This window comes from Jaculus jaculus, chromosome 8, assembly GCF_020740685.1.
Source record: "Jaculus jaculus isolate mJacJac1 chromosome 8, mJacJac1.mat.Y.cur, whole genome shotgun sequence".
NCBI lineage: Eukaryota > Metazoa > Chordata > Mammalia > Rodentia > Dipodidae > Jaculus > Jaculus jaculus.
This window is the reverse complement of record NC_059109.1, coordinates 2,878,937-2,892,426: the sequence shown is the minus strand read 5'-3', so window position 1 is coordinate 2,892,426 and position 13,490 is coordinate 2,878,937. Positions and strand designations below refer to the sequence as shown.

The 13,490-nt window shown below is 60.7% G+C and overlaps 1 protein-coding gene across 2 annotated transcripts in view; it reads right to left on the bottom strand.

Moving 5' to 3' along the window:
• Positions 1-1,625: 1,625 nt before the first annotated feature.
• Positions 1,626-13,490, bottom strand: part of Itpr3 (inositol 1,4,5-trisphosphate receptor type 3) — a 73,848-nt gene continuing 61,983 nt past the window's right edge. For both annotated transcript variants that reach the window (XM_045157579.1, XM_045157580.1), the window contains exons 38-58: positions 13,382-13,472; positions 13,131-13,300; positions 11,406-11,580; positions 11,089-11,273; positions 10,764-10,964; positions 10,529-10,639; positions 9,954-10,049; positions 9,745-9,846; positions 9,584-9,670; positions 9,250-9,360; positions 8,947-9,139; positions 8,720-8,845; positions 8,225-8,397; positions 7,380-7,544; positions 6,706-6,898; positions 6,181-6,285; positions 5,969-6,096; positions 4,538-4,703; positions 3,993-4,153; positions 2,731-2,892; positions 1,626-2,370 (exon numbers count right to left, since the gene is read on the bottom strand). In XM_045157579.1, the coding sequence (XP_045013514.1) occupies positions 2,302-2,370; positions 2,731-2,892; positions 3,993-4,153; positions 4,538-4,703; positions 5,969-6,096; positions 6,181-6,285; positions 6,706-6,898; positions 7,380-7,544; positions 8,225-8,397; positions 8,720-8,845; positions 8,947-9,139; positions 9,250-9,360; positions 9,584-9,670; positions 9,745-9,846; positions 9,954-10,049; positions 10,529-10,639; positions 10,764-10,964; positions 11,089-11,273; positions 11,406-11,580; positions 13,131-13,300; positions 13,382-13,472 (2,970 nt within the window). In that variant the 3' untranslated portion in view covers positions 1,626-2,301. The remainder of the gene's footprint in view (positions 2,371-2,730; positions 2,893-3,992; positions 4,154-4,537; positions 4,704-5,968; positions 6,097-6,180; positions 6,286-6,705; positions 6,899-7,379; positions 7,545-8,224; positions 8,398-8,719; positions 8,846-8,946; positions 9,140-9,249; positions 9,361-9,583; positions 9,671-9,744; positions 9,847-9,953; positions 10,050-10,528; positions 10,640-10,763; positions 10,965-11,088; positions 11,274-11,405; positions 11,581-13,130; positions 13,301-13,381; positions 13,473-13,490) is intronic.

The following is a 13,490-nucleotide window of genomic DNA, read 5'->3' as shown; positions in this document are numbered from 1 at the left end:
CTCCTGGCTTGGGACTGGCTCATCTGCCCGAGAAGGAATGCTGTGCTGTCTGCCAGGACTAGCGGGCAGGCCAGGGCATCTACTAAGCAGGAGGAACACAGGTCCTTCCCAGCCCGAGAAGAGACCCTGCAACCCTAGCGACAATCTCAGGCTCCCTGGGTTGTTACATGAGCAACTGGGAGGAAGCCCGAATCAGTAGCAAGTATGGACAGGGCATCGTGTGCAAGCAGGACGGAGGCAGGGAGGCTGAGACGCAGAATCCTGCCTGGCCTTTGGTCCACTGACCCAAAGGGTAGAGCTCAGGCCTCTGCTCAGCTCTGCAGTCCCTGTGCCTGCCAGCTCAGGATACAGGGCCACCTTACTACACCTTGGAACCTTGGCCCTTGGACTCAGTATTCGTATTCCCCACTGCTGAGACAAGGATTAGGGCAGGGCTCCAGGGTGGGAGAGCTACAGAGGTCCCAGGGAGGTTTTGAAGTGCACAAGTGACACACAGGGTGGGGGTGGGGATGCTCTTTCCTCCCGAGCTTGAGGACTGGATCACCAGCATCTACGTAAAAATGCGAGGCCCGCTCATGCACACTGCAGGCCCGGTACTAGGAGGCGGGGACAAAGATCCCTGGGGTTTGCTGGCCAGCTCTAGCTGAACTGCTGAGATGAAAGCCAGTAAGAGGCTGACTGCCCAGCAACACCACCTGAAGTTGTTCTCTGGCCTCCATACACATGTGCATGCACACACGCACACACACAGCCATGGTGGTGTACATCTTTAAAATCAGTCCTCGGGAAGCTTACGGTAGGGGGATCGCCATGAGTTCAAGGCCAGCATGGAGCTACAGAATTCTAGGTCAGCCTGGGCTAGAATTAGATCCTGCCTGAAAAAGACCAAAATAAGGGGTGGGGGTAAAATGAAAAAAAAATGCCATAGTTATGAGTTTGGATGCCTCGCACCCATATAAAAACAACACAGTGGTGCCCACCTGGGACCTCAGGGCTGGGGCGGGGGGGCAGACGGGATCGCCAGGGCTTGCTTGCTAGCCAGCCAGTTTAGCCAGATCACTGAGCTCTGGGTTCATTGAAAACCCTTATCTCAAAAAATACGGTAGACCAGCCTGGCAGCTCAGACTTGTAGTCCCAGCACGTGGGAAGCTGAGTCAGGAGGACTGCATGAGTTCGAGGCCAGCCTGGGATACAGGGTAAGAAAAAGGTGAACAGAGGTTGACACGCTCCAGCTTACACACATTTTATCCCCCCACACCACATCATACATGCAAAAAACCAGGATTCTGCTGGACGTGCCGGTGCATGCTTTTAATCCCAGCACTCAGGAGGCAGAGGTAGGAGAATTACTGTGAGTTCAAGGCCACCCTGAGACTACAGAGCAAATCCAGGTCAGCCTGCACTAGAGTGGGACCCTATGTTGAAAACAAAAGCAGAAAAAACACACAAAACAGGATTCCGACAGAGACAGTTAAACCAAAACAGCTGTGTGAACTCTGGGAGAAGTTGAGGTGGCCACTCAGTCTGAGAGCTCAAGAGGAGGCCAGGGTAGCAGGGAAGGACTCATAATGGCGGGCGCATAGCCTCACAACCCCCACGGTAAAGGAAGTGGAAAGGCTTTCCCGTTTAATAGACTAAGTTTCTATTAATTTATTTAAGGCAGTTAACATATTAGTTCTCAGGACACAGGACTTGTAAAACATTACACCAAAAAGAAAAGCATTCAAAAAACAGCCACTTTCACACAGCTGAGAACCTTGTCTCCCGGGCGTATGCAGGGAGAGGCAGGTCCCAGGAGCAAGGCTGTCCATCCTGAGTCGTCAGGCCAGGGCAGGGCCAGGAGGTCGGCACCTGCCCACAGCAGGTGAAGGCGGTGGGGCGGGATGACCGTCCCTGGAATAAGTTAGATGTTCAAAGCCCTGATATCACTATTGCAGCCTAGCTGTCGCCTCCGTGGAGGTGGGCAACAACCAAAATGTAGTGCTTGGAGAGGAGAGGACCCCACTTCTAACCACCCATGAGAACTATGGAGGAATGGCAGTTACTGCCACAGGGGCAGCTCTCAAGGACCTGTCCTCTAAGGCACTAAGGTGGACGAGTCCAGTGAACTGCTGAGTCTATGTCTAAGGCTCTGGGCAGGACTGTCGGCTCTGGAGCGCCCCCTTCCGGTCAGCCTGGGTCAGGGAGGAGGCTGGCGGGGCCAGAGCTGGAGGCCACGTGGGCGGGCACATGACCTCCCAGCAGAGGGGCTGCGCTGTTCCAGTCGGTCTCCAGTGACGAAGACCCCCGCCGGGGCGCTCGTCAGCGGCTCATGCAGTTCTGCACATCCACGAAGCCCAGGCGTTGCCTGCGTTTCCGCTGCTCCGTCATCTAGGTTAAATCCATGGCACCGTGCCCCCCATGAGCCCAGCTGCAACCAGCCCATTGACAGCCAAGCTCCTCAGGGTGCCCCCCATTAGCCTGTCACAACCCCTGACTGGGTGTGGCTGGGAGACCACCCTCCTGAGAGAAGCTCGTGGCAGCCACCCTGCAGGGCTGTAATGCGGGGCGGCCCTTGGCAAGCACAGGGGCCTCGGAGACCTTACCAGGGAACCTTTGGGGTGTGAACCCAGAGGTCCTCACACCCAGACACACGCGGCCTTGTCTCTTGGGCCAGGAGGGAGGTGCTCCCCCTCCCATGGCCGCTGTGGGGCTGAGGCCTGGGACCCCAAGGCTGGGGCAGATGCCCACCTGCTCCTTGAGCTCGTTGAGCTGGGCAGTGAGGTGAGACACCAGCTTCATGGTGGCGCTGAGCTTGTCCTGGAGGCTGCGGATCTCATTCTGCTCGCCCTCGCCCTCGTTGCTCACCAGGGACATGGCCCGCATGCGTGGGAACCAGTCCAGGTTCTTGTTCTGGAAGAGAAATGCCGAGGTGAGCACCAGCGGAGCCTCGCTTAGCAAAGCAAGCCACACCCCAGCCAGATGGCCAGCTGGGGACGTGTCACAGGAAAAGCTGAATGACCCGGGTTCTCCCAGGCTAGAGAAGACAGCAGCGGACCTCTGCTGTGACAGGCTGGCATTCCCTGCCATCCGCTTCCTCCCTGCTGCCACAGGGGCGAAGGGAAGACCTAGACTAGCCTCCCTCCTCCCTCCTGCCCACCTGCCACAAACCCTGCACCCCAAGAGGATGCAAGTCACACAGATGGCAAACTGAGAGATGGCAGCTCTGCCGAGGGGCCTGACGTCTGACGCGTGTCTGAGTGACAAAGCCATGTTTCCAGGAACAGGGAGTGGGGGGCCCCAGGCAGTTTTCTGCTTCCTTGTCACAAGCCGTGCCTTCTCAGACCAACAGGTAACCCTCAAGGCAAAGCTCTTGGCACTGCTTTGTGACAGAAGTCGGGCAGATACGGATGTCTTTAAGGCTGGCATGACGGAAGAGGGGATGCGCATGCCATGGTATGCATGTGCAGGTCTGAGGACAACCTCAGGACATTTGGCCAGCGAGCTTCCAGGTCCTTCTGGCCTGGCCTCCTATGGCCGCAGGCCTCTGAAACTAAAGACCCATGAATCACTTTGCATCCAGCTTTGGATGCTTGGGGCTTGGACTTGGGCTGGCGGGCTTGCGAGCAAGAGCCTTTTAACTACTGAGCCACCGCCCCAGTCTGGGCCTGGTATTTTAAAGGTGTTGCAGGCTCCCTGACCTGGATCAGCTCAACTTTTGGAAGCTGTCCTCTGAGAAGAGCGTCCCGTGGGTGACCCTCAAAGCAACAGCTGCTGGTGGGCTTCTCCCCACTCCACACCTACCCGCCCCCCTCGGCCTCTGGACAGCACATTCATCTGGGCCTGACAGGGTCACCTCCTGACACTAGAACAACGAAGGGCCGGCCCAACAAGTGTCTGCAGCTGTCAGCCCCTCCAGGGCTCCCAGGACAGCGCTGGAGCTACAGCCACTCCTCCCCCGGTGGTGGCCTGGACTACCGGGCTGGACCCTGGGGGCAGCACGTGGCTCACACCTTGATCATCTGGGCCACATAGCTCTCGGGGCCCGTGTAGTCTGTCTTGTTCTTGACACGGACTAGCACGATGAAGTACAGGTAATTCCACATGTTGTGCTCCAGCTTGATGTGCTCCTCAAAGGACACTGTCTTGTTGTCAAACTTGTCCCTCTCCAGACCTGAGGAGCCGAGTGTGAGAACGAAGCCACCGGCCCCCCGCACCCACCTACACAGTGGACATGGTTCCCATGGCGCCTGCCTCTGAGCGCTCACCTGGGCTACTTAGGTCCTTCTATTTAAAAACAGCCATCCACCCCACCCCACCAGGCTTATTGTAGCCCTCCTGCAGGGCAGCTAGGAATTCTGCGAGCACACCGGGATTGCCCGAGCCCAGGGCCCACGGGACGGCTGGGTTGTGATGCCACGGGCAGGTGGTGTCTGCCGCACAGCATTGAAAGCAGAACCCTGAGGCCACAGGAGCATCGGGCTCCTCGCCCAGAAGCCAGGAGTTTAAAGCGAGGGGCCTGAGTGCTGCGGCTGAGCAGCCAGAAGCTGGGTCTCACCACAGATGAAGCATGTGGTCTTCAGGATCTCCTCTTTCTTCTGCTTCTCGCTGCGCAGGTCCGCAAAGGTGTCGATGATCACCCCAAAGATGAGGTTCAGTACAATGATGATGACGATGAAGAAGAAGAGGAGGTCATACACCACTCGGGCAGGGAAGAGGGACTCCTGCAGGGCCAAGGCCAAGAGCCGCCATGAGGCCAAGCCCACCTGTCCCCAGCCACCCAGCGGGACAGGACAGGACAGGACACGGCGCAGCAGCGGGGATAGGGCTGTGGTCATGTCGGGGACAGCACGGCGGCGCCTTCAGCCCGTGTCAGAACTGTGGTACGAGATAAGCATGCAGTCTGTCACTGTCACACACATGCTCTAGGACTGAGCTAAGCGTACCCCAGAACCGTGTGTACTGTCTTTTTAAATTATGGCCTAAACCAGGCATGCTCAGGAATGGGCTCACTCCTGTACAAATACAGACGGGTCCCAGGCTCCGAGTCCAGGGAGTGCCCTGTGCGGTGAGGCGCTGAGCTGTCCTTGCCGCTGCCCGTGTAGACCTTGGCTGCGGGTTGCTGTCACCAAGGTGCAAGCCCACTGTGTTTGCTTCGTTGAAGCCCAGGTCCCAACAAAGGGAAGCACCGGCTCTGGGCTACCAGACCCTGAGGACAGCACAGGATCTTACCTGGTTCCATGGCACAGAACCACAACCAGAGCCCTGGGGTGGCATTGGGAAAGGGTGGCCGGAGCCAGGGGACTCGGGGAAGCCCACAGAAGTTCACCAAGGTATAGGGAGACGGGCTACACAGTGAGGCTTATTTCTGCCCCTAATTTTGTGAGGGGAGGAGCCAGCTCTCAGTTCCTCCGCCCACCCTCAGACACCTGGCCTCACATTCCAGTACCTTCTTTTTTTTTTTTTTGGTTTTTCAAGGTAGGGTCTCACTCTGGCTCAGGCTGACCTGGAATTCACTATGTAGTCTCAGGGTGGCCTCGAACTCTCAGAGATCCTCCTACCTCTGCCTCCCGAGTGCTGGGATTAAAGGCGTGCGCCACCACGCCCGGCTCAGTACCTTCTGACTAGCCAGGGAGGTGGCTTTTCCCCAGCAAATGGCGGGGGGGGGGGGGGTACGGAAGGACAGTCAAAACAGCTGGCAGAATCAAATCCCCAGGCTCCCTGCAGAGCTGACTCAAGCGTCCTGCCCCTCCCTGCACCCCCCTCCAATGGAGGCGGCCAGTGGCTTTGGGCCTGGCTCCCACTTTCCCTAACCGCGCTCAAGAAGACTGCATTGGCCTTTCCTCTTAGCATGTACGGTGAGCAGGGGCCATGAAGCAGGCTAGGTGTGGAAAGCGGGCCACACAGACAGGCTGGGGTGGTCAGCTCTGAACCCAGCTGCCCACCAGCAGAGTCGGCCCGTGCCCACGGAGCCATCAGGGACGCTCACATCTTTGGAGGGCTTCCGGAGAATGTCACCCACACCGCCACCATTGCGCAGCCCGTGGTTCATGACTGTGACAATGCACATCAGCAGAGTGTCACAGGCCCGCTCCGTGCTGCCCAGCTCCTCGGCCTCTGCGGGGAGAGGATACACTGAGACCCGGGTCCCCTGCCTCTTGCCCCACGCCACCCAGACTCCTGCAGATGGCACAGCCTCACCTTCCAGGCCTTCAGGCACTGAGACCTCGGAGACACAGTCCATCTTGTCCCCACTGCACGTGCCCACAAATGTGGTGGCTCCGTGGGGCATGCCCAGGGGGCTGGCTGGAGGGCACGAGGACAAGGTCGTAAGGAGATCCCAATGCCCGGCCTCAGCATCCCCTTGGTTTGTCCCCACCCTCACATCCCCTGGAGGCCTCCCTGCCCCTTCCTGCCTATCCCTGTCTGGTCGTCCATGTCTCTTCCCCCACTGGGCTTACACTGGGGCAGGGCAGATGTCTGTGCTACTGAGCCTGGCCCTGGGAAACCCCCACAAACACCACGTTCAGCACGAGTGACAGGTCAGCAAGTGGCTCCCAAAGAACCCCTTCCTGCTCGGACTGCAGTAGGCTAGACCAGTGGGAGCCATGTTAGTGTGAGCCACGCCTCCCCAGAACCCAACAGGAGGAAGGCCGGGAGCCTGCAGGACAAGCTCGTCCCTGCGTGGGCCCAGTGTCACCCCACACCCCCGGCCCGCAGAGACACCTCTAGAATGGTTTCCAGGCAACCGGTCCACCTCGAGGATGAAGTCATCCTTGAGGAAGAGGAAGCCCACGATGGAGAAGAGGTAGACGAGGATGAGGGCCAGCAGGGCGGTCAGCAGGATGGAGCGGCCATTTCGGGTCACGCTCTTGATGACGTTAAAGAGGGTCTCCTCGCGGTAAATAAGGTCAAAGAGCTGCAGGGAAGGGATGGCACCATGAGGGGCGGGGCCGGCTGTCCTCCCTGCCAACTCTGCCAGGTTCCAGTGGCTCCCACAGGCTCTGCGGTGAGGCCTGTGCTCAGACTGCAGTGCCCCGAGTGGGCGAGCTGCCCGGAGGAGCCGTGGTTCTAACACCGCAGGCGCGGAGCGGCCTGAGGGAAGGTAGAGGTGAGGGATGACGTCCTCGACGGAGTCCAGCCACCCAGGGTGACGCATGCAGTGCTCGCCAGGAAGCACTCCCAGCCGCTCCTCACGGAACAGTCCAGAAAGCAGAGGGCGTCACGAGGCATGAGGCAAAGAGGGAACTTGCAAAGCTACACCGCTAGAGAGCCAGTCTGGGCCAATCCAGATTTTACCCCGCTGCGCAGGGCACACAGGGAAGACTGAGGCCGAGAGGGCCCACAGGTGTGAGGACCAGCTGCACCCGACACCTCCCCGCACCCAGCAGCGGGCTCACCAGGATGCTGTAGAAGAGCTCATGGGCGAAGAGGCCCAGGACACTGGTCAAGATGTAGCCCACGTGGTAGAGGAACTCCACGTCCATGACCATGGCCTTGTAGCCACGGATGAAGGTGCCACGGTTACCCACGAAGCTCACCACAAACACGATCTTGTTGGTCAGCTGGGGGCCAGAGCAGGCCGTGGTGGTGAGCACCTCACCGCACACCTTGACCCCCTTCCCAACACCCCAGCCTGCCCTGTGCACAGCCCACTCCCGGCTCAGAGTTGGGGTGTCGGTGGGATAGAAGGGGCTGGAAGCAGTAATGAGACCTCCTCCATGAACACACCTGGGCTTCTAAGAGACTCAGGAGAAATCCCCCGGGTCCTCTAGCTCCAGGGGAAACTAAGGCTCGGGTGAAGGAGGAAGAGACAGAGAAGACTCTATCTTCACTGAGGCTGGGCTCATGAGGAAAAGAAGTTTTACTGCCATCTCTCAAGGTATTATCAAGTACAAATGTCTGGTGTCTACCTCTGCTTAACATCTTGCCCATGGCAAGCGTCTGTCTGCCTCTTGAGATTTTTGTTTTTTTCCTGAAGCACAGTGTGACTTCAGCCCGGGCTTGACCTAGGGCTCACTCTGTAGCCACAGCCAGCCTCAAACTCATGGCAATTCTCCAGCCTCAACCTCCCAAATGCTTGGGTTAAAGGCATGCGCCACCATACCTAGCCTCGGCTGCCCCAGCTGCCAGGGAGACACTCATAACGGTCCCAGCTGGTAGCCTGTTACAGAGCCGGGGCCCTTGCGGGGCGGGGGTGGGGGGCAGGTGCCAGCGGTGGGGGGGATCATGACTGCAGACTCACGTTGAGAGCACCCAGGATGTTGAGCGTGGGCCCGATGCCCAGGTAGTGTATGGAGCGCAGGATGAGCGCCACGATGAGCGGGCGGATGCTGTAGCGCTTGGTGAACAGGGCCGCGATGGAGAAGCAGATGAGGATCCAGAAGAGCAGCGAGATGAGCGGGGAGCCCAGCACGCCTGGGGGCGGCAGGCGGGCATGAGCGGGGCACACCCGCGCCCTCGTCACCCTGGCACCGAGCCAGCAGCCCCAAGAAGTACCTCCAGGCCAAAGAGGGAATGAAGCCCCCACCCACCAGCAGCTGCCAGCTCTCCTGGTGGGTCTGGGGCGCGCGCCCTGTGCGCACACGCTGCACACGCGCCGTCTCCCAGGAGGCCCGAGGGCCCACGGGTCACTTGGGCCACGCCTGCCTCCCCGTGAGGTCGCGGGGGGCTCACCAGGCAGAGTGGGACTATTCCTCCCCACCCTGCGGAGTGCCCGGGGAGAGGGCCGGGGCCTCACCCGTGGACGCGCCCTCCACGTAGGGGTAGAAGAAGGCGATGATGATGTTGATGAAGACGGCCAGGTTGAAGGAGACGCTGCCCCACAGCGTCATGCGGCGCGAGAACCAGTAGATCAGTGGCATGCCTGAGGGCACAGCGGGGCATGAGGGTCCCCGCGGGAGGCGCCGCGGGCGGGGCGGGGGCGGGGGCGGGGGCGGGCGGGGCGGGGCCGCTGCGCGCGCTCACCGCGGAGCCGCCGCTGCCACTCCATCTCGTTGTGCAGGAAGGAGGACTGGCCGAAGAAGTCGCTCACTTTGCTGCCCTGCTCGTCCTGCTCGGTGGTGGTGAAGAGCCGGTGCTTGGTCTCCTCCGTTAGGAACTGGCAGATGCTGGGCACCGGGAACACGATCTGCTCCATACTGCGGTCCTGCCGCACGATCTGGCCACGGCCACACACGGGGGGGTTGGGGTGGTGCCCGGTCACGGTCACGGTCACGGTCTCGCCGGGCCGCGGCCTTCCCCTCCCCGCCCCGCACTCTGAGGCCTCACCTCGATCTGCGACGTGTGGCTCTCGTAGTAGGCCAGGGGGTCTTCCTCCTCCTCCTGCGCAGGCGCCGAGGACTTGAGCATCTGGGACAGCTGCTTGTTGTTGAGGCTGAGCTGGGGACCCGGGGTGGTCGCGTCAGCCGGGCACCCTGGCCCGGCTCTGAGAACCAAGCTCAGCTCCTCCCTAAGTCCCCGGACCCTCGGCTCCTGGTTCTGCCCTCATCCTTGTCCTCAGGTCATAGGCAGACCCTACCCCCGGACACCGGTCCATCTAATGTCCACCAGGCCATGTCCCGGGTCCAAGCCCCACCTCTGCCCAACCTGCCCCTGGCCGCACCATGGAAGAGATGCCTTCGGCCTCCTCCTCCTGGATGCGCCTCACCGGCCTCAGCAGGTGCTGCAGCTGCTTGTTGTGCCTGGAAAGCTGAAGGAGACAGGCAGCGATGGGCACAGTGGCAGGGGCGTGGCGAGGGACGGTGCCGGGGGCGGGGCTGGTACCTGCAGCGCCAGGATGTAGATGTTGTGGCCCACTTCGCGGGGGCTCACTTCCGAGTTCTCCCGCTCCTCCTCCTGCAGGTAGGCTTTCTTGATCACATCCACCTGGGGGGACAGAACGGCACCAGCTCAGACACGCTCCTAGAGCACCTGCCCCAGCCTGGCCAGCTCACCGGACCCCTGCCCGCGTGCCCCAGCCCACCCTTCCTCACCAGCTCCTGGGGCCTCAGGCTGATGAGGATGCGCTCGGCATTTTCACTGTCGTGCCGGCTCTCCATTAGAGCCAGGAGCAGCTTGGAGGCATTGTCCTGGACGGAGGGGCAAGGAGGAAAAGGCTGGTCAAGTCTGAGGGCCCCCTCTACCACCTCATCACTTTGTTCCTAGCTCCAGGCTTGTCGAAAAGTGTCCTGCAGGCTGGGTGTGGTGGCGCACGCCTTTAATCCCAGCACTCGGGAGGCAGAGGCAGGAGGATCGCCCTGAGTTGGAGGCCACCCTGAGACAACAGTGAATTCCAGGTCAGCCTGGGCTACAGTGAGACCCTACCTTGCAAATCTAAAAAAAGAACAGAAACTCCTAGTTGGCAGACACGCAAGCAGGACGTCCTCAGGCGGACACCCAGGCATGCCTGCCCTCACGTGCGCTGCTCTGTAACCAACAAGACCCCACACTCACATGCTCACACACACAGGAGGTGCCCACATCGTGCATATGGTGAGCATCACATCACTGTTCTGTACACGCTACATGCAGGTCACATGCACGTGTGCACACACACCCCAGGCCCTACCTTGAGCTGCAATACCAAGTCCATGCGGTACTTGCAGAGGGGGCTGATGTCGTTGAGAATCAGGGCCGTGATGATGTCTATGCCATTGGACTCGTGCGTCACGATGCAGGTCTGACAGGCGGGGTGCAGGGACGCAGGGCTCAGGCCAGCTCCGGGGGCTCCGGAGCCCCCCTCTCCACCTCACCTCCCACACCTGCCCGCCCACCTCTCGCGCGCGCACGCCCTGCCCGCTCACCTGGTTCTCGTGGCACGGGCCCTGGCAGTACTCTGTGAGGGTCTCCAGGGTCTGGATGACGAGGCCCACGTTGTCCTCATTGATGTAGAGCCCCAGGAGCCCCAGGCCGCCCGTGGTGCTGCCGCACATGATGTCCAGGAACTGCAGAGTCTCGCACACCAGGTTGTAGTTGGTTTTGTGGTCCTGGCAGCGCAGGAAGTTCTGCGGAGCAGAGGCGGGCGGGCGCACATGGAGCCCAGCAAGATGGGAGACCCCAGCCCCAGAGGCCCCTGTGCCCGGCGCACGGTGGGCAGGGACACCGCGGGTTGGTGGCAGAGGCACTCACCTGCAGGTCTCGGTTGTGGTTCTCACAGAGCAGCTGCAGGAAGCGCAGGACGGGCCGCATGATGAGCACAGAGGTGCCCATCTCGTTGCTCTGCGCACGCTCGCCCACCTCGTGCCCCCGGTGCAGGCTGGGACCCAGTGCATAGCGGGAGGAGGAGCCTGGCAGGGAGAAGGAGGCCACACGGCCTGCGGGGCGAGGCTGGGTGAGGCTGAGCGGCCTGGGGAGCGGCAGTCGCTCCTTGAGCCCAGCGCCTGCACAGCTGGTCCTGGGAACCCCCCCAACCCCCCCGAACCCCGGGCCCGCCTTGGGCCCCTGACCTTTGGTGACGGGGTCTGCTGGCTCACGGTCCTCACGTGACTGGCTGCCCAGGTCACTCATGTTGACGGCCACCATGGACTTGGTCTCCTGCTGGGCCCGCTTCATGCGGTCGTGCAGCACCTTGAAGAAGCGCTCGGACTTCTTGTCGCTCGTCATGAGGTTGTAGAAGGATTTCTGCAGGGGACAGGGTGAGGGAGCAGCCTCAGCACTCGGCCGGGCTCTGGGGGACCGCAGGGAGGCGTAAGGGCTCTGGCCCAACACCGTGCGTGCCAGTGCAAGCCTGCCATCTCAGCACTTGGGAGGCAAAGAGGAAGATCACAAGTCCGAGGTCATCCTCAGCCACAGTAAGTTCAAAGTTCAAGGCCAGCCTGGTCTGCATGAAACCCCATCTCAAAAAAATAAAAATAAAAAAGCTCTCACTTGTGTTGCTGGAACAGGGATGGGACACAGATGGCCCCACCTGCGCCCAAAGCAGACAGAGGCGGAGGGAACGCGTGCATGACAGGAGACAGGCTTGTCTGCTGGGACGAAGCCTGTGGTGGGCCCAGGGCCCCAGTATGGATGTGCCAGCCAGCCTGCCACAGCTCTGACGCTAGGGGCTCATGCCGCCTCTTGCCAGCTTCTGGAGCTGTGCTATGCTGGCACTGCAGCCACAGGGTCTCCTGGGAACGCCACATACTGACCCTTTTCTGCATGAAGCTCCCAGTAGCTCCGCCTTCCCCAGAGGAAAAGCCAGAGTTGCCCAGTGCCAGGAGGCCACGTGCAGGCCTGCCGCCTTGGACCCTCCGCACTACGTCAGCCCTGCACCAGCCACATCTCTGCCCAGGGAGCTTCCCGTCCAACAGCACTGTCTCCTCGGGTTGCTGGCCCCGCCCCTCAGGCCTTCCCAGGCACTCTTGGTTTGTACTACTGGAGATCAAATCCAGGGTCTCACACATGCTGGGTAACTGCTCTGCCTCCAAGCTACATACCCAGCCCTTCTTTTTACTTCAAGACAGGGTCCAGCTAGTTACCCAGGCTGGCCTTGAACTCGTATGACCCTCCTGCCTCATCCTCCCAAACAACCACAAATACAGGTCTGCAACCACCAGGCCCGCCGAACTCTCCCTTTAACATAACCCTGCGCTCTGCACTGCACGGCCCTGGCCTCAATCCGGCTCTTCTCTTCACACCATGACCATTCCCACCGCCGTGCCGCCTCTAAGACACAGGCACAGAGACAGCGCGGATTTGGGTCTTGGTCACTGTGGAATACCTGGTGCTAACATCATTGCCAAGCATGCCAACAGGCCTCAGGGTGGACTTACCAAATGGGAATGAGGGAAGGAGGGAGGGAAGGAAGAGGGAGAAGAGGAACAGAGGAACGAAGTTAGAAGGGGGGAGGGAAGGAAGGAAGGGGTTACAGCATTTGCAGCAGGCAGGGCTTTTGGAGGAGGCCGACCTGTGCTTGGGCTCCACAGCTGAGGAGCATGAGGGAGAGGAAAGGAAGGAGCGGGAAGGAGAGAAGGGAGAGGAGATGGCCAGGGCAGAGGCTAAGAAACCTGGCCACAGTGGGGACAGGATGGTGAGGGGTAGACAGGAGTACGTAGGGCAGTGAAGGCACAGATGTGGGAGATGAGTCAGCACCCCAGCCTACAGCAGAGCCCCCTGCAGCTCTGGCCATCTGTCCCTCCTCCCAAGCAGACACATCACTGGGGAGACCCCTTCAGCCCTGCCCGCCACACCTGGATCTCAGTGTTGCCCCCGTCCAGCAGGCGGATGGCCAGGCCGATGCTCTCCTGGAAGATCTTCTCATTCTTCGTGCTGGTGATGAGGTCACACACCAGCTTGGTGGCTCCCTCCTTGTCCAGCCGGCACTGGGTGGCCGCGATGGCTGACCAGTCCTGGTCCGGGCCTGGGTGGAGACGTGTTTAAGGACCAGCGGTTGAGGGTTGAGGGAGCAGGAAAGGGCGGGGCCGGGGCGGCGGGCACTGACCAGAGCCTGTGGGGTCGGGGAGGTCAGCCCGGGCGCCGGACTTGCGGTTCTGGAGGTAATTCTGCAGCAACATCTTCCGCAGCTGGTTACCCTGGGGAAGAGCAGAGGA